Source organism: Camelus ferus, chromosome 16, assembly GCF_009834535.1.
Source record: "Camelus ferus isolate YT-003-E chromosome 16, BCGSAC_Cfer_1.0, whole genome shotgun sequence".
Classification (NCBI taxonomy): Eukaryota; Metazoa; Chordata; class Mammalia; order Artiodactyla; family Camelidae; genus Camelus; species Camelus ferus.
Genome location: NC_045711.1, coordinates 19193482 through 19212798, shown reverse-complemented (window position 1 = coordinate 19212798; position 19317 = coordinate 19193482). Strand labels below are relative to the sequence as shown.

The window sequence follows — 19317 nt, the reverse complement described above, 5'->3', positions numbered from 1 at the left end:
GGCCCCCGGGCCCTGGCTTGCACAGGTGACGTTCCCGGGCCTCATGCACCCTCCACCTCAAGTCAGGCCTCAGGCGTGCAGAGCCAGCGCTGGGTGCAGGGGGCCACTGTGCCTTTCCTGCCACCCCCGAGCTGCTGCTGCGGCCTGGGATGCCCCAGCGCAGGCCTGTGCTGGTCCCTGAGGCCACTTTCACTGCTCTTTTCCTGAGCCAGTCAAACCTTTTGAAAAGTGCCATGAATCACGAGGAAGCTTAAGGGCTGTTCCCAAAATGCAGCTCAGTGCCTCCGGCGGGCAGCACCTGAGCGTAGCCTTCAGAGCGCCAGCTGCCTTTGAGAGTAACTCCCAGCAACTTTCCACTTCCCAGCAGGTCTGCACAGGAGGCAGCTCTGTCAGGGCCCAGATGGGCAGCTCACACTGGGGGGTGGGGGGGGGGGAACTCCCCTGTGCCAACGCAGCGCGCAGGCTGTGCCCCAGCGGCGATGCGGGTTGGGGGCTTGTATGCTGCCGGTTCTGTGCATCCTCCGTCTCAGGCCCGTGCTTGTTCTTGTCTCCCCCAAGACACACGCAAAAATCACAACCAGACAGCTCCCTTAGTGGGCCTACGTGACAGCTGTCACTTGTGCAGAGTTTTGCCCAGGTCAAGAGCACCAGGGTCTTGGCCAGAGGGCCCTCGGCTAATAGCTGCAGGCTGGGGCCTTCCCTTACGACTCTGGGCAGTGATCATGGAGGAACTTTTATTGGTCCCTGGGATTATTTAAGATTTGTTTATAGAGCAATTGTTTTTTTAAACACATACGCTCTCCAAGGAAGCAGCCAGTCTTTAAAGACACCTTAGAGTTTCTGTAGCAAGAATTTTGATCTTAATCTGTAAATAGTCTAAAGCGTTCAAATCAAACTAGGACTCTTAGGACCTCTTGGCTGTGTGTTAGCTAAGAAACCGTGTTGAAGCAAAGCGTGCAGGAGGCAGCTCCAGAGCCCACCCAGCTCTCCTGGCTGGAAGGGCGGTGGGGGGAGATGGCGAGCCTCCACACGGAGCCGCCAGGGGAAGGACAGCCGTTAAGACCTTGTCCCCAGTGCAGCAGGTCTGCGCAGGGTCCAGGCTCTGACCGTGAGTTTGACACACTGCCTGGAGAGTCTCAGAAAAGCCTCAAAGAGGCCTACACGTGGGGATTGGATTTCTTGGTATCCTTTCTTGAATTCACGTACAAGATGATGGACCAAACAGTATAGGAATTGGGGTGGGGAGGACGTACATTTGGAATTAAAACGGCCACATTCTTCCAGAGCTTAAAAATCCCTGAAAGGCCTGACCCTGTTCTGAAACAGATCTTGCAAGGGTTTTAGGCAGGAAGTACGCCTCCATGCACAAAACAGCTGCATATGCCACTCCCCATGGCTGTGTGGCCAGCTCACCTGCCCCATTGATCAGACCGAGTCTGATGAGCCAGGCCTGGGCAGCCCAGTGGGACATGCGGGATGGTCGGATCCCTTAGGGCCTGCCTGCGTCCTCCCCCACACTCAAGTCTAGGTAGTAAGCAGTCTAGGTGGTAGCAGGCACAGACAGTTTGACCGGCCACTCTTCTGTTGTGTCAGTGCAGATAGTGGAGGTGCTGATTTATCAGTGCCCCTCTTTGTGACTCCTTCCTTTTCCTTTTGAAGGAGTCACAGTGTCTAATTCCCTGTGGACACCAGTGAGGTGGCAGCTGGCCAGTGGCAGGGCCGCCCCGCCGAGCTCTCCCGGGGTGACCCATCATTCACAAGATGGCCTTGTCTCCCCGTGACTGACAGACTGTTGTCGGTGCCCCAGCTGTGATGGTGCTGAGAGTGTCTGGCTGTGTCATGCAGACCACCGCGGCCAGCCCCTGAACGCTCCCTCTGCCCCTCCTGCCGGTCCTGCCTGTTGGCAATTCCTTAAAGGCCCAGGATGGACTGCTTTAAATTCCACTGCAGCCTCTTCCTACCCACAGTACCCACCCCTCCCACAGAGAGAAGGGATTCCGAACCACCACAGAAATCAGGCAGAATACATGGTGTAAATGCTCTGAGAATAAAATACACGGGGCACCAGTGAGTCCCCAGACAGCCGTCAGCGGCCCCGCTGGCATGGTGCTCTGCTCTAGAGAGCGTGTTCTCTGTGCCAGGAGCCTGGAGGGGCAGGGCTGCAGTTTGTTTATTAAACAATTGATTACATTAAGCCCAACTCAGAGATGAGGAAAAATCGGTAAAGCCCCCTGTGCACCTTGCAGGCCACGTGTGAGCGAGGGTTTGCAGCCATGGAAGAAACACACCAGAAGAAGATTGAAGACCTTCAGAGGCAGCACCAGCGGGAACTGGAGAAACTGCGGGAAGAGAAGGACCGCCTCCTGGCCGAGGAGACCGCGGCCACCATCTCAGGTAGGCTCTGGGCCCGGCGGCAGGTGAACCACTCGACCCTTCCTGAGCTGAGTGTGCAGCTCCAAGTGGGGAGCAGCCTCCGCACGGCCTCCCGTGAGGGGTTAGCCTGGTCGCCCAGGAGGGCTCTTGGACGGCCTCTTGGGAAAAGTGTGGTCTCAGGAGCCCTTCGAGAGCTGGCCACCCCAGAGCCAGCATAGCTCCCTGTGGCCACCTGCACACCCCGGTGCCTGTGCGGGGCTGTCCCCAGCCCTGTCAGCCTCTCCGTGGGCGTCTCTTGGACAGACGCCTGTCACCCATGCCCACAGCGCCCAGCATGGCAGGGCCCCCGTGGCTTCTCCCTGGCGAGGAGCCTGCGTCCCTCCCTCGGGGCTGCTCCACAGTGGCTTGTGGGTTTAGTCCCAAGAAAGGAAAAAGGCCAACCTGAAAGCCTGCTTGTTTATTTATAAACTCATACTTGAATTTTATGGACTTTAATTTCATCAGTTTGGTTTTTTCACATCCAAAAAAAACACCTGCATCCCTTTTGCGGGGAGTGCCCTGGGAATCCTCCCGGCCTAAACAGTGATGGACTGCGCACTACCTTCCTGTCAGTCTTCCCCTCAAGCCCCGGTGCTGACAGCTGTGTCCCGTCCACAGCCATTGAAGCCATGAAGAATGCCCACCGAGAGGAGCTGGAGCGGGAGCTGGAGAAGAGCCAACGGTCCCGGGTCAGCAGCGTCAGCTCGGACGTCGAGGCCCTGCGGCGGCAGTACCTGTGAGTTGGCGGCCCGCCACAGCGGGCCCGAGCACTGCACTCTCCTGCTCATGCAGGCAGGCAGAGGCCAACCACTAAAAGCCAGAGAATAAGAAGCAGCAAAGGAAATTTTATAAGTACTGTCCATTCTTGACTGATGTCAGCGGCCACCCCTGGAATGTCGCCATCAGCTGCTGCAGCTCATGAGGAGGGCACGGGCCTCGTGTGTGCGCTGTGGCTCCGGGCCATGCCTGGCGGTAGCGGCCGCAGTTGCTCCGTTTTTCAGAAAGCACGTGCACTGAGGGCCCTCGTGCAGCCAGGAGAGTGGAGAGCAGGTTCCAGCGTGGCCACCCTCGAGGTTTTCCCTCCATGGAATCTGCGCCACAGGGAGCCCTTGGACTGGCTGCTGCCAGGCCCTGCTGAGCCAGCATCTCTGGGGGTCCACAGCCTCGCAGAATCAGGGTCTCACGTTCCCAGCTCCTGTTTGGTGTGGTCAGGGCCCAGGAGGGCTGAAGGGGTGACAGGTGTGCAGGGCCTGGACGACTTGCCCTGAGGCACTCACTCTGGGTTCCCCGGTAGGAGTAACAGCCCTTCTCAAGGAGTCCAGGGTGGCCGAGAACAACGTAAGGTTTTGATTTTCCAAACATGGGCAGAGTCTGGTACTGGGCTGTCAGACCCATAGGCCCCACACTTAGTGCCGAGGACAGACTGCAAGTCCAGCTTCTCCCTGAAACAGCACTTGCTTTGGCGCGTGTGTGCGTGAGGCCTCTCCTGACCCCAGGGGAAGGTTTTGTCTGTGGGACGATTAAACTTCTTGAGAGAGGCCCCTATTCAGCTGAGCATGCGCTCGCAAAGACAACAAACCTTAGGCTGCTGAGCCTCTTAGAGGCCTGGGCCCTGGGTGAGGGCAGGGGAGTGAGCGCTGCCCTCTCCCCAGGGAGGAGCTGCAGTCGGTGCAGCGCGAGCTAGAGGTCCTCTCCGAGCAGTACTCCCAGAAGTGCCTGGAGAATGCCCACCTGGCCCAGGCGCTGGAGGCCGAACGGCAGGCCTTGCGGCAGTGCCAGCGCGAGAACCAGGAGCTCAACGCTCACAATCAGGTGAGGCTGTGGCCGGGCCAGCTGGGGTGGAGCCAGGCCTCCTTCGAGGTCACCCCTGGAACCCGGGCTGCGGAGGGTCCCCTAGTCTGCAGGCATCTCCCCAGTGTCTGATGTCATCCCTTGTGACAGGGGCCGTTCCTACGTGAGCCAGCTGCTGCCCTTTGGGGGCACTTGGCTCCAGCCCTTCTGGAGACCCTGGGAGTCTTTCTCTTACATCGCATCTCTGAACTTCTCCTCCATTGCTGCTGGGTGGGGTCAGCCCATCTCCCGTCTCCAGGCTGGGACTGTGTTTAAAAACTTCCCAGTCTAGAGCATATACTGCTCACATTAGTTTTTATCCGATTATTCTCTTAAAATTTACCTGCTCCTTAGAAAACTGGGGTAACATTTTAAATCCTGGCGAATGGAACAGCTAGAGGCAGGTTCAGTTTGAGAGAAGCTGCTCCTTGGGCACAAGATGGGACCACTGTCCACACAACCCACCCACTCATCCTCCCCGGGCCTCAAGGAGCCAGGCGTGTTGGCCTGGCCTGGCTGCAGGCCTCTGGGCTCACGGCTGCCCGTGTGGGGGCCTCCGGCAGGACTGGCTCCCCTTGGTCACTGCAGTGGCCTGAGTTGACCACTGTCAGTTGGAAAGAAGGTCCAAGAAGTGAGTGGTGATTGTGGCAGGAGGCCCCTGTCCTGCTCAAAGTGGACAGACCAACCGTTATGGTCAAAGAAAGTATTAAGGATCGTGGAAGCCCACATATACAAGTCTGTAAAAACTTGGAGCCTATGTAAATGGCTTTTGCAAAGACGCACAGCCTGGCATTTAAATCCAAGCTGCCACTGTGCATCCTGTGCTGGTGCACAACCCCGGCCCCATCCCTGTTTGGTTATGTTGCTGCCCCCAGGAGCTGAACAACCGTCTGGCTGCAGAGATCTCACGGTTACGGACGCTGCTGACTGGGGACGCCGGTAGCGAGGCCGCTGGCTCGCCCCTCACGCAGGGCAAGGACGCCTACGAGTTAGAGGTACCGCTCAGACCTGCACGTGGGGACAGCACTGCAGGGACAAGACTCGGCCAGTGGGAGGGGAGGAACGGAAAAGTCCGGATCACACCAGGACAGCGGTGTGGGGCCCTTTAACCCCGTTCTTACTCACCTGCCTTTCTTCCACTTCTCCCCGCCGACAAACTGACTGCCTGAGATGAAACATTCAGGAACTATCCAAACACTGCAGCTGCTCGCAATCCCGTGGTGCCCTGTTAACTTAGGATCTGGGAGGTCTGTTTTAAGTCAGGATGGTTGGTTTTTCTGTGTCCATAAAGTGTCCTTTTATAAAAGCACTTAGATTTCTCCCCATTTAGTTAAAATTCCGTCATGAAAATACCGCATCCCACCTAAATGATGTGGGAGAGGCTGAGCTGAGGCCTCAGCAAGACACCTCCAGCCTGAGGAGGCGGGGTCTCGGGTCCAGGAGGGCTCGCAGCGGTTTCTCTCCTGTCCTCTTTGTGCGGGGTCTGCACTGTGGGCGGCGGCGGCGGTCGGGTGGCCGGCCCTCCTGGCTGTGTGCTGGTGAGGCTGGGAAGGAAGCTACCAGCTCGCTGGCGTGGAGGGGAGCTCTCTGTGTGCCTGTCTTTGCCTCCCAGCTCTGGAAGTCCCTCTGTTCCTGGCTTCTCTCATTCTAGGTATTACTGCGGGTCAAGGAGTCAGAAATACAGTACCTGAAACAGGAGATCAGCTCCCTCAAGGATGAGCTGCAGACGGCGTTGCGGGTAACGGCACAGCCCCGTAGGGGGCTGGAGGGTGGGTCCCGGCGTCCCTGTTAGCGCGGGCTGGCAGGCTTTCCCCAAGAAGGTGGTTTCAAAACCGAGTTCTAAGAGGACGCCAGCCTGCAGGCAGGTGCAGTGAGAATGAGGAGCCCACTGCCTCGCGGCCCGTGTGCCAAGGTGGGGCGGTGACACCCAAGAAGGCTGTCCGGGAAGTACATTCCGTCAGGCCTGCCAGTCTCCTGCAAGCGCTCTTACAGTCAGGGAGAAGTCCCAGGAGGCCGTTCGGTGCCTTAGGGAGACCCAGAACAGAGAGAGGTCTTCCCAGCTGAAGCCACAGAGAGGTGCTTAGGGGTCAGGACAGCCGCAGCCTGGCCGGCAGCCGGGGCCCTGCTGTGCCTGGTTCAGACGGAGACTCTCAGCTTTGCCTGTTTTACTTCGGGTCCGGTTTCACCTCTGGAAGCTCAGGGCCGACCTGCCTTCTCTGCTCTAAGGCAGTCCCAGTCTTCCCGCAGCAGCGCCCCGGCTCCAGGAAGTGGGCCACAAGGCCAGGCTGGAACCGCGCTTTGCTCTGTCCTTGTTCCCCAAGGACAAGAAGTACGCCAGCGACAAGTATAAAGACATCTACACGGAGCTGAGCATTGTGAGGGCGAAGGCCGACTGTGACATCAGCAGGCTGAAGGAGCAGCTGAAAGCAGCCACAGAAGCGCTAGGGGACCGGTCCCCGGAGAGCACCCCCGTGTCGGGATACGGTGCGTCCACAGGCCTGCACCCATCCGGTCAGAGGGCTGCGGGCAGTCGGGCCAAGCAGAGGGATCCTTCTGTGTGTCCACACCCACTACCTTGTGGGACGACCAAGGGCGGCTTGGGGCCCCTCCCCCTGCTCCTTCCAGACCTGAGGCGGGTCAGGCCCTGATGCCTGGGGAGACCACACCATGGTGTGTCCATGGTGACACCAGGCATGTTTCCCGAGTTCTTGAAGAACTCACTCATTTTCTGGCAGCAGCTCTCACTGGTTGCTTGATCCTGGGGTTTTACCACCAAATCTGCAAAAGGCCGTGGGAGCAGGGAAGTGGGGCCGCTGCCACTGAAAAGATGTTACAGGTATCCACAGACCCCAGCTTCTCTCTCTCCACTGGCAAGGATCCCTGGTCATGGCAGTCCTGATAGACGGAGGGGAGAAAGAAAGGGTGGCGTGTTAGGTCTCCCCAGAAGCTGCTGGGTGACGAGCAGCAAGAGTCAGAATCAGAGCAGACTCAATGTCAGGTTAACTGAACGGTAACAGGGCTGCTTCCAAGGAGAAGCCTGGGGGTCAGGGGGAGGCATCTTTTCTGTGACCTGCTGGTTCCCTCTGAACGGACGGTGTGCAGAACCCGCACCCAGTGACATTCTGTGCCTCGCACAGGACACAGGGAGGGTCGTCTGGTCTGTGGCATCGTCACACACAGAAAAAATACCAATCTCTTCCGTGGGGCACATAGAACAGCACTGGGTCTGCTTGTTCCCTCAGATATAATGAAATCTAAAAGCAACCCTGATTTCTTGAAGAAAGACAGATCCTGTGTCAGCCGGCAACTCAGAAGCATCAGGTCCAAGGTGAGTCTGGGGTCCCTGCATGTGTGGAGCCCACCATGGGCTGCAGTGGGGAGACCCAGGGTTCCAGAACTGGCCCTCTGCGCTTACGCTGCCGGGCTGGCTCCAGTGGCATCAGGTTGAGTGTGTCCTTGGCGCCGCACTGGGATCGTCTCCTGGCGGCAGTGGGGGCTGGCGCCCTGCTGTCTGTGCCGCTTCTCATGCACCCCTCCCCCAACCACATGTCCTCTCCACAGCGTGTGACCCCGCGTGCCCTCCGAGGGAAGGATGGGCGGAGGGCGGGGTGGCCAGCATGTTGCACTTAGCATTTATGTGTGTGTGTCTTCTTTTCTGCCCTTTCCTCCGACAGTCCGTTATTGAGCAGGTCTCATGGGATAACTGAAACGCCCGCTGCCAGGTCCCCTGTCGTGTAGGTAAACCACCTCTCACCACCCACCCGCCCGCCCACCGCCCTCAAGGGGGCAGCCACCTGCATGTACAGCGCACACCTCCTAGCAAGCTCCCTGTTATGTGGTTACTTCATGCCTCCTGCTCCAGCCGGCACATCACAGTCCAAGTGAAGTTCCTTAACCCGTTCTGGGGAGTGAGCTGCACTGTAACCTCTTAACAGACTTGACCCCTTGCAGGGGGGAGCGCCCCTCCCAGCTTGGTGGGCTGCCCACGGAGCCGGCATCAGGGGGAGCGTGGCCTGTGAGCAGCTCTCAGCCCGTCACCTGCATGGCGAATGGTGCGCTCACGCTCTCAGGGACACCGTTGCCCTCCATCGAGGGGTGGACTTGACAGAGCCCCCCCACCACTGAAGGAACCCCTCCACCCCACCCCCAGTTAACAGGCCAAGGAGGGTGAGCCCAGGGACTCAGGGAGCTCACCCTTGTGGACAGGGCTTGGGGGCCAGGCTCAGCAGAGCCCAGTGCCTGCGAGTGACAGGGCTGAGCCCTCACCAGCCCCGGGGACACCGGGGCCGCTGAAGGCAGTGCCACTGACGGGGCAGAGACCCAAGTGCTGGCTGCATGACACCAGCCTGTGTGAAGGTGGACCGGGACGCTCTGGGTGCCCCAGTCACTGCCTCGAGTGTGTGCACAGCTTGGCCCACGTGGTCTCGCTAACTCGCCAGAGAGCAGGCGGAGCAGCGGGAGGGGCACCGGGGGCAGGCTGTGCGCACCCACAGAAGGGCTTGCTTTAGGGATGGCCTAGAAAACCCAGATAGTTTTAACTTGGACAGCTTGATTGCCCTATTTTCTTACTTTGCCGAGTCACTTATCACCAAACATGGTTCAGGCTTGCTGAAAACTTAGTTTGGGTTTTTTCTTTAAGCATGAAAAATGTTCTGTTTAGCAAAGTGAAAACCTGTTCTCTGGCTTACAGTTTTCTTGCTGAAGAGTTCCTTCCTGTTTGGGGCTGAACTGCAGCTGCTGTAAGCGCCCTGTGAGGGCCTTGGGCTGCTGTCGGCGCCCGCAGAAGGGAGACACCAGCGCTTCTGCTGGGGCCTCGCAGGGAAGCCTTGCTCCAGCCCGCCTGCCCTGGGGACAGCTGTGTAGGGGAATCAGAGGAAAGGCCTTTGGACTCTGGACAAAGGGCCAGAAAGTCAGGGAGAGGACTTTTGCAGTGAGGGGGGTTGGGAAGGCCTTTTACGTCGCCGGGAAATGGACAGTGAAAGCGTCAGGCACCCCGAAGACGTCCGCCAGGGGCTCTCGGCGAGGCCCAGGAGCAGGGCTTCACAAAGCAGCGTTTGAGCCTGCGTTTGGCTTAGCAAGCTTCCAGTGTAAGGAGGGTCTTGGCTGTGAGCCCTGCTGGCCTGGGGAGAAAGGTGGGGCCCGGACGGTCATCGCCAGGGCCACGGCCACAGTGCTGGCCGGGCCTGTAGCATGCTGTCAGTAAGCGCTCGCTAGGGGTCTTTGCCACCCTTTTTCCTGGTCGTATTTGGAAACCCCCTCCTCTCCCTCATGGGGAGGCGGGAATGAAGCTGCTCAGAAACAGCCTTCTGTGCTTTTTGATACGGGATCGGATGTGTGTGGTTTCTGTCTTCCGTGTGTGTCGTGTCTGGTGGGCCGCCACCCTCACAAGGCGGAGGGCTCAGCCCCACCAGGTCAGCCTGAAAGCAGTGTGGCTCCCGGGAGCCCTGCTCTGGGCGTGGGTCAGGGTGTGGGGTGTGCAGCCCAGGGCTGCCTGAGCACAGCTGGGACTCGTCAAGGGTGCAGGATGGTGCCGGTGGGAGGACCTCTGTCCCTTGGGTCTCAGGGTGGCGCTTTGGGTTTGCTGCCATCATGAGGGGAAGACTGCGGCTAGAGCAGAGCGGTGTGACAAGTGGCAGGGCCTCCAGGCCACAGCCGCACATGGGCCCACCCCCTGTGCTTAATGAAAGTTCGGGGTCTGACTGGGACATAGATTTGTCCCCATCCTCCAACCCACTCAGTGGCGACTCTCGTTAAGAAAACACAGGCAGAGCTGTTCCAGGTGAGGCTAGGGGCACCGGGGGATGCGGGTGCCGCAGACGTCCGCACGGAAGGAAGCCTGAGCCGCTCTGGGCCCTGCGTTCGTCTAGCTGTACTGCGCTTCTTAGCTGGGAGTGGTGGGGCCCCTGGGGCCGTGCACCGAGCTGATGCCCCTTTTCTCAGCCAGAGGTGACATCAAAACAGCCCGCAGGAGTGCAGCAGAAAGTGCTGTGTCCCCGTCAGGGAGGTGCCGTTCACCTCAGGACACCCAGACTTCAGCTTGGCCGGGCCCCACGCAGACAGGGGCTGGTTTCCATGGGTGTCCCCAGACTGCAGCTGCCGTGCACCCAGCAGAGTTTCCAACCAGGATACAGCCAGGCCAGGAGGGAGACCAGTCCCGTCCGCCACATCCTGGGAGCTGGGGCCTCCCGGAACCAGAGGACAAGGACACGGGGCGGTTTTCTTGTCCCAGGCAGGGTCTTCTCTCCTGGCTGAATCGGCCTGATCCCTGCTTGTCTAGAGAGCCCTGCGTTCAGAGCTCAGCTTCTCACACACGTCCTATTTCCCATCCGGATGACATGGCCACCTCTCAGGGCGCCCCTCTCAGCGTGCCCCGCTGACTCCCCAGTAGCGCCCTTGTCCACCGGGGCTGCGGGCTAATGCCTGTCTGTTTCCCCACCAGAGTCTGAAAGAAGGCCTGACGGTGCAAGATCGTCTGAAGCTCTTTGAGTCCAGGGACTTGGAGCAAGACTAGCCATTCCACTCGACCTGACCCACCCTGGCCGGCGGCAGCACCCGGCCGCTGCCCGCCTGCACCGTCTCGCTCACTGTCGTCCTCGTGGTGGTCGTTGTCCTCGTGAACCATGGGTCCGGGTGCAGAGAGAGACTGGCTGGGCTGTCCGCCGCTACCCGCGCTCCGTCAGCGCCCTCCCCGCCGCCGCCCTCACTGTCAGTATTAAGGCCCAGCAGCCTGTCGATAAGCTAGCTCTGTCTCGCCGGGTGCACGTGGGGCCGGGCCCGGCAGGTCACGTGGGGCAAGGACAAGCCGCCGGGTCCGGCACTGAGAGCTCACTAGGCCGCAGGGGCAGGAGGGAGCTGGCCGAGAGCCATGGCTTATGGCCTGGACTTACCACCTTTGGGCTCGGGAGGACAGCATTTTGTATTTGTTCCACTAACGCAGCTTAGAACCACACCCCAGATAATCGTGGTAAACCCGTCACAACCTGAAAAATGTTGAAAGCAGCCATTCCTACTTTTGTTCGTTTTTTATTAAATCTTGCACAAAACCCAGCCCCTCGCGTGCCTTCCTACACTGGCTTCGGTCTCGGTCACCAGTGACCCGGTCTCGGCGCAGCTGGAGACTGTGGACCTGCAGCCGGGCTTTCGGGCTGTGATCACAGGTGGCGGTGAGTCCCCCAGAGTCATCCAGGGGGAAGACTGTCTGTCTCCTCAGTTTTCTGAAAAGAGGTCTCCATTTGTTTCCGAGAAGGTTGACAGGAAACCCCACGTTAGGTCAAGAAGGTTGGAGGACGTCGAGAAGCAGACGAAAACTGGCCAGTGACTCGTCCTCCCAGACTCCGTCCACCTGTGCTCTGGAGGCTCTTGCAGCGCTTAGAGCCGGGGATAGGCCTGTCGGCTTGCTTTCTTAATGGTCCAAGTAACACCTTTTTAACTGCCCCTAACACCCCAAAGTGCTTCTTGAGAAGCTCTCTTAAACTGGGGTTTCAGTTATAACCCCACGAAAACTGCTAGTCTGGGGGGGGGGTGTCTAAACACACGGGCCAGGCGGGGCCTGATCTACAGCCTTGAAGCCAGGGGGACGCTCGGAGGAAGTCACTCTGGCCTCGCCTGCTGATCAGCTCCTTGGTTTTTGCTGGGAGCCTTCACTCTGGGTGAATGAACGCCTGAGTTAGCACGAGGGTCTTGGTGCGTGGATGCTTTGAGGGTGAACATGCAGAAATCATTTGCTCGGTTTCTAGATTAAGTTAAGGAACAGGGTCGTTTGGGGAAAGTCCTGGAGGGCAAGACAGAGGCCCTGCATGTGTTAAGACTCCTCCTACCGCCTTCCTCTGGGGAAGCCTGCGTCTCCGCTCGCACTGAGCGTTCCAGTCCATGAGCTTTTAAGGGTCTTAAACCACAGCCGTGGCTCCTCTGCGGCTCTTCCATGTTTTCAGAAGGAAGAGGCTGTTGGCGCTGCCTCTCGGCTCTCGTCAGACACGCCCGCGCCTGCGCTGGAGACTGGCATCGTTCCGGTTGAGGGAGGACTGTGGCCTTTGGTGTCTTGCTCAGAACGGGAGTTCCCCTGGGGTCAGCGCAGCCCCCAGGATGGTCGGGGGCAGAGGGGGGCTCACGCCTTTGGAGCACGCGCCCCGTCACCAGGTTTCTGTTGTGGCTGCCTCTGGGGGCCCTCCCAGAAGGGCAGGGTCTGCGTGCCCCAGGGAGGGCTGTGTTCATGTGGTCAGCTCTTCCCAGTGGTAAATGTCTGCTATGGCCCTTGTGACCTGCTGGCACCTGCAGGTGAGTCATGCCACACATGCCCATGGGAAAACTGAACAGTGTGACGTCATTTGACAGCTTTGTGAGCACCTGCGTGGTTCACTGTGCACGTGGCCACCGGCGCCGGGCAGGTGTGAAGCCGGCACTTGGGCAGTGCCAGCTGCGGGGTGACGTGCAGAGAGGTGGCAGACGGGACTTGGCTGCTGGAGGTCGATGCTTGTGCTCAGAGGCAGCAGGATGAGTGAAACTTTGTGGGTGAAGCGGGGGCTGTGCTGGGGGACCAGGTGGTCTGTCAGGGCCCACAGCTCCCTGTCTCGAGTCCAGCTGTTGCAATGGAGACTGCGGGCAGACCCGCCTCCAGCCAGTTCAGTGGCATCTGTCATTCGTGGTGTCGGGACCCAAGCACTGGCTCCCTGACCCCGTAGCTAGGCATGAGGCCTCACACCGCCAGGCTTGGGAAGAAGGGAATTGAGGTTTTTAAAGAAGCAGAACTGTGACCCTCAGGGTCTGCCCGAAAGGGGCTCTGATGAGGCCAGGGGACACAGTGGATGGTGTAAGGTGTCTTTACAGGGGCCCACTGAACGCATTTGTGCTGTCAGAGGGAGGTGAGTCCCCTTCTGGCCTGCTGCCTGCAGGGCCCTGTCCAGGCCGGCTTCTAGGCTTGTCCACCTGCCTCACCCTGCGGGGCCCCCCAGCTCTGGCCAGTGGAACCCTGTGGGCAGGCGCCCCCACCTAAGCTCCCGCTGGCCACATCCGCACAGGGCGGTCCCTCCTCCCCAGCGCCATGGGGGGTGGTCTTCACGGCTCACCGCGCGCCAGATTTCTCCCTGCTGCTCACGCATGAGGTCTGAGCCCTTAGCTGGGGCTCAGAGCTGTTCTCAGAGTGAAAAGAATGCCACTCCCTGAACATGAGTTGGCTCTTTATTGTCCTGAGGAAGCTTGGGAGTTAACTTTCCTTTGTAGACGCAACTTCAAAAAGCAAAAAACAGGACGCTAGCCCTTTATCACCTAGAAAGGGGAGAAAATTTAAGTACTGCCAAATACAAAGGACAGGGAACTGTGTCGTATTATACTTAAAAGGAATTAAGTACTAAAGTTTGGCAGGCTGATTGGAAGCCTCAGCCACTCAGGACATCTTGCGCCCAGGAGCCCTGGACAGCGGAGCTGGGACCTGCTTCATACGCGGATTCCAGCTGCTGCCCTCGGGTTTCTCCGCCCATGGAGACTGATGAGCGCTTCTCTGCCCTTCAGGAAGGGACTTGGCAGACTGCTGCCGGAAACTGGCTTAAGGCATTTATTTGCGCACCAGTTCCCCACCTGTCCCACCTTTCTTCTCTCTGCACCCTCCCTGAGAGGGGACCACTGGGCAGCTCAGCAAACACTGAGACTCAGAAAACAGGGAAGCCGGCATCCACCCCGCCGACCAGCCATCCCCGGCAGGTGAAGGCGTGAGCGCAGGCGCCAGACCCTGGCGTCCAGGAAAGGTCTCTTCGCTCGCCAGAGGTCAGGTCAAAGGTTAAGTCCTTCCCCTCTCCCATCGCCCAGTGCAGGGTGCCTGGGATGCCCACTCGCTCTCAGGAGGCACAGCCATACCGCTGAGCAGTTTTGTACCTTTTTACACATGTACACTTTTGGCAAAGCCATACTTTCCAGAGCTGAAAACTCAAATGAGACTCAGCTTGAAGTGAGGGCTCACGAAACCCTTTGCTCGGGGTTCGCTGCTGGGAAGACAGGATGGAGCCTGTGTGGAGTCCCGGCCCCACTCTGTTCCTTGGAGAACAGTTTCTCTGTGCATGAAACCAGCTGCTGCAGCTCCGGTCTCTTCCCTCCCGCGCCCTCCGACCCCTCAGCACCACAGTCCGCCGCGTGGCACTCAGAGTGGGTGGCCCAAGTGTCCCTTGGAAGTTACTGCAGGGATTCTGTGACAGTTTGTGTGGTTGTGTTTCTTCTTAATCTTACAAAAGCCTCTCTTTTTAAGACAGAACAGCTTTGGGTACAACACTGAGCGCCACCCACTGTTACGAGGAAATGTTCTTAATGCCTGCTGTATCTTATTTTAAAGTTTTGGTCATTGAACAGGTGGTTTTGTTTTTCCCCGAAAGAACTTAGTGGTGCTTGTGCCTCATTCCTGGTAGAGCCTTGCAGAGTCTGGAGGAGAGTCAGGAGAAGGTGGGAGTGACACCTGCCCAGACCCTTGGCTCAGTACTTAAGACGCACAGGGAGACAGGGCATCGGGTCTAAATCACTCACTGGTGAGCACTTGCCGGTGGGGCTGTTTTGTGTGACGGCACGGAGGTCACAGAACTTGTAAGGCTGTGATTCTACGATGTGTCTGTCAGCCTGCTCAGACACTGGAGCCCTGAGCAGCCCGTCCTGTGGGTGACCGGGGAGGGAGGTCCAGCCTCACCGGCCCTGACTTCACACCGAGCAGCCGTCGGACACGCGTCTCCACGCCGCCCCCCCGAACCCCCACACAGTAGTTGTCACTTACTTGTTTCGTTTTGTAGAAAGCTCTGAACAGTCTACAAAGGGCACTAAATTCTTTACCGTGTTATGTTCATATCACAAAAGCAAATAAAATGGATTTTAGGGTTTACCTTTAGTATTAACTTATCTCCTGACTTACTGTTAGGATTCAAAACCAGTTAAGTGATGCGAGTTAACTCCTGTGGTTTTCCTAAGTGATGTTTGTAAAATGTGAAGTCTCTAAGTGGCTCCTGCACAGTCACACTCCTTCGTGGATCTTCTCACAAGTGTACTCCTCTGTCAGGACAAAAGCTGACCACACCCAGCTGCTGAGGGGCGCAGGGTGGTGCACAGGCAGCTGTCTGTCACCAGCTGGCGCTGCCGCCGCTGCCTGGGGGCGAGGCCACAGCGAGGCCCCAAGAAGAGCCTGGGCAGCGGCTGCTCTGGACAGTTCACGACTTCCGTGGTTTAGTTTGAAGCATTTTTTTCCAACAAAGCTTCTGATCGACTGTCTGCTACAAGTGAAGTGTTACTTCGTCAAATATTTATTCCCTGTGTGACGCGCGGGATTCCCACGGGTGTAGCTCACTGTTTCCGTTTTGTAAATACTACCTAACTTCGCATAAGCAGCATCATAATAAACTATTTTTGCACCACACTCTACTCGCTGTGAATGAGGTTCTGTTTAATGGAAAGACATGCAAAATAAGCATTTAGGTCAAAAGTCAGAAAACTGGTCGGGATCCTAGAGATTTATACTTGGGTTTTTGTTTGTTTTTACTTTTCTAATCTGCTTTTTAAGTTTTGGATTTGTCGTCAGCATTTTAAAATCAGGAGATTTCACATGTTCACACACAACAGAATAGACAAACTTCTACATCCAGAGTCTAACCAAGGGACACTGGCTCAGTTACAGAGACGTTCAGAGGCCAAGGTGACAGTAAGAAACACCCAGGAGAAGAGGGTCATAATGCTCGCAGACCTGCCCCTCTGTTAACACACTTACAGTAGTTCTGCTGTTTGTTAAAAAGACAATTCATCTTTCATCACGACCCGGTGCGCACACGCTCCAGCCGCAACCCAGGCTCTCCCAGAGCAGCGCACGCTCACTGGGACACACTCTGATGTCTCCATTCGTTGTTCTAAAGTTCTGGTTGTGACCCACTGAGTAAGTGTAAAATGATAAACTGCATTTTTTTTTTCAATGTTGTCACAACCTTTGGAATAAAATACCGTGAGAATGACTGGGAGTCCAAACTTTTTCGATAAACACAAAGAAGTTAAGGTCTGACTGACTCTACCTGTTGGAAATCAGTGTGTGGAATCTAAAAGCAAACGCAGTGAACACACTCATCGGTGTGAGACTGAAAGCTCCCCCACCGCCCCCAAGATCAGGAGCACGACAAGGACATCTCAGCAAATCTATTCAACACTGTACCAGAGACTTAGGGAGGAAGAGCGGGGCCCCCGGGGGGAAGAGGCAGTACCGCCTCTTGTGCAGAAGGCACGCTGTGGCACACGGGAGACCCAGGAACCCACCTCAGCCAACTAACTAAAACCTGCTAAAGCCAGGCTTGCAGGGTACAAGAGTCATGTAACTGAACTCCTCTACACTAGTAACAAACAATCTGACACAAATACATTTTTTAAAAGAATAAGACTCACCCACTGAAAAACTACCAAATATTATTTAAAGAAAGAAGATTTAAGTAAATGGAAAGGAATGCCCATTTACGGATTGGAAGATGTAACAGTGTTAGAACAGCAATATTTTCCAATTTGATCTACAGATTCAAGATAGTCTCTATCCAAATCCCAGCTGCTTTTGCACAAGTTCATCAGCTGATCCTAAGATTTAGATGGAAATGTGCAGGAACCCAGAGCAGCCAGAGCAAAGCTGGAAAAGAAAGGCAAAGACAGAGGACTCGTGCTGCTGGGCTTCAGAACACACCAGAGCTCCAGCCATCGAGCCACTGTGGCACCGCTGGGGACCCAGAGGGCAGTGGGGCAGTGCTGAGCCCAGGGTGTCGGGCCAGTCGGCAGGGAAAAGTAATCTCTTCAACAGCGCTGGGACCGCTAGCTACCCACGCACAAAAGAATGAAGTGAGGGCTGGGGGCCGTTACATCATGTACCAGAGTTAACACGGCTCACAGACCTGAACACAACAGCTAAGGATGTAAGACTCCTAGAAAAAACTTTGGGGCAGGCCTTTGTGAGCTTGGGCTGGACAAAGGTTGCCTAGTTAAGACACCAAAGCTCACACAGCTGAAGTGAAAGCAGGTAAACTGAACTGTATCGAAGTTAGTAACACAGGCTACAAGCAGCACCATCTCGAGAGTGAAGACTCCGCAGAGAACTGGAGAAAATGTTCGCAAACCGTGTTTCTGACACGGAACTTCCATCCACACACACAAAGCACTCGTAACAGTGAAAAGGCAACCCAGCGAAACGACGGGTAAAGGTTAGAACAGACATTTCTCTAAAGACAGTATGTAAACAACCAGTGAGCACGTGAAAAAGTGCCAGTATCGTTAGTCACCAGGAAGACACGAGACAAGCCCGCAGCGAGGTGGCACCTCTCACCCAGCAGGCTGGCCGGCACTACGGCCGGGCAGGCACCGAGGGAGGGTCAGGATGGCGAGTGGTGGGCCCACGAGCTCGCCTCCCCGCGGACACAAGAAAACCACAACTGGCTGCTGGACAACCACCGAACAAAGACTGGAACCTAGCAAAGACGACCTTCTGCAACCGGAAGCACAAAGGGAACCACAGCAGGACGGCAGGAGGGGCGTGCTCGCGATGTAGTTGGGCCCTGTACCCCCCGGGGTGGGCGACCCACACGCTGACAGACAGTTAAGTCGCAGAGGCCCCCCACGTCAGGCTCCCCAGCCCGGGTTCTGGCACTGGGGGGAGGAGGAGTCCCCAGGACATCTGGTTGTGAAGGCCAGGGGGGCTTGGCTCCAGGAGCCCCACAGGACTAGAGGAGACAGAAACTTAACTCACTTGGGAAGCATACACACACTCTTGCGTGCACCAGGGCCAAGGGCAGAGGCAGTGATTTCATAGGAACCTGAGCCAGGCCTGCCTGCTGGATTTGGAGGGTCTCCTGGGGACTGGGGGACGGCTGCGGCTCACTCAGGGGACACAGAAGCTGGTGGTGGACATTCTGGGGGTGTTCATCTTCATGAGCTTTCCTGGAGGCTGGCGTATTGATTGGGTCATCAGCACCAAGACCCAGCCCCACCCATCAGCCTGTAGGGAGGCTTCAGGCCAAACATACTGGGTGGGAGCACAGCCCCATCCGTCAGCAAACCTCCTGAGCCACAAAGGCCTCTAGACACGGCCTTGCCCACCAGAGGTCCAGGGCCAAGCCTCACCCAGGGGTGGGCAGGCCCCGGCTCCTCCTGCCAGGAAACCTGCATAAGCCTCTAGTCCAGCCTCACCCACCAGGGGGCAGGTACCAGAAATAAGAAAACACCAACCCACAAACGCAGGCCAGACTCTACATTAGGACCTGCTGGACCCTGGCCCTTGGGTGACAAGAGAGGAGTGCACTGCTGGGACACACAGGACGTCTCCCACACAGGGCCACCTCTCCAAGGTCGAGAAACGTAACTGACCTACCTAAAAGTACAAATAGAAAGACAGGCAATATGAGGCCAAGGCACAAGATAAAGTCCCAGAAGAAGAGAGAAGTGACGAGGAGACAGGCAGTTTATCTGAGAAAGAGTTTAAAGTAATGATGGTGAAGAGGAGTACAGAGAAGTTTTTAGCAGAGTTGGAAAATGTAAAGAACACCCAAACAGAGCTGAAGAATAAAATCACTGAAATGAATAACACACTAGACGGAACCAAGAATAGCCTACATGAGGCAGAAGAATGGATCAGTGAGCTACAGGGCAGATTAGTGGAAATCACTACTGCAGAACAGAAACGGAAAAAAAAAGAATGAAAAGGAATGAGGATAGTTTACGAGCACTTTGGGACAACATGAAGCGCTCTAATATTCGCATTAGAGGGGTCCCAGAAAGAGGAGAGAGAGAGGACCTGAGAAAATTTTTGGGAGAATCACCGAACACTTCCCCAACGTGGGAAAGGAAACAGTCACCCAAGTCCTGGAAGTGCACAGAGATTTCCGCACAGAACCAGCCCAAAGGGGAGCACACCAAGGCACACAGTCATCAAACTGACAGCCATTATGGATAAAGAGAAATGTTAAAACTAGCAGGAGAAAAGCAACAAATAACACACAAGGGAGCTCCCAGAAGGCTATCGGCTGACTTTTCAGGAGAAACTCTACAGGCCAGAAGGGAGCAGCACAACATACTTAAAGCGATAAAGGGGAAAAGACTTAC

General features: G+C 56.8%; 1 protein-coding gene across 8 annotated transcripts in view; it reads left to right on the top strand.

Moving 5' to 3' along the window:
- The window catches only part of MPRIP (myosin phosphatase Rho interacting protein), a 108792-nt gene extending 93173 nt beyond the window's left edge, over positions 1–15619 (top strand). For 5 of the 8 annotated variants that reach the window (XM_032499050.1, XM_032499048.1, XM_032499045.1 and 2 more), the window contains 8 exons: positions 2247–2394; positions 3031–3148; positions 4065–4224; positions 5118–5237; positions 5894–5980; positions 6564–6726; positions 7485–7570; positions 10682–15619. In XM_032499050.1, the coding sequence (XP_032354941.1) occupies positions 2247–2394; positions 3031–3148; positions 4065–4224; positions 5118–5237; positions 5894–5980; positions 6564–6726; positions 7485–7570; positions 10682–10753 (954 nt within the window). In that variant the 3' untranslated portion in view covers positions 10754–15619. Of the gene's footprint in view, positions 1–2246; positions 2395–3030; positions 3149–4064; positions 4225–5117; positions 5238–5893; positions 5981–6563; positions 6727–7484; positions 7571–7916; positions 7981–10681 lie in introns of all 8 variants that reach the window. The other 3 variants (XM_032499046.1, XM_032499052.1, XM_032499047.1) reach the window with 2 other exon arrangements.
- Positions 15620–19317: the final 3698 nt, after the last annotated feature.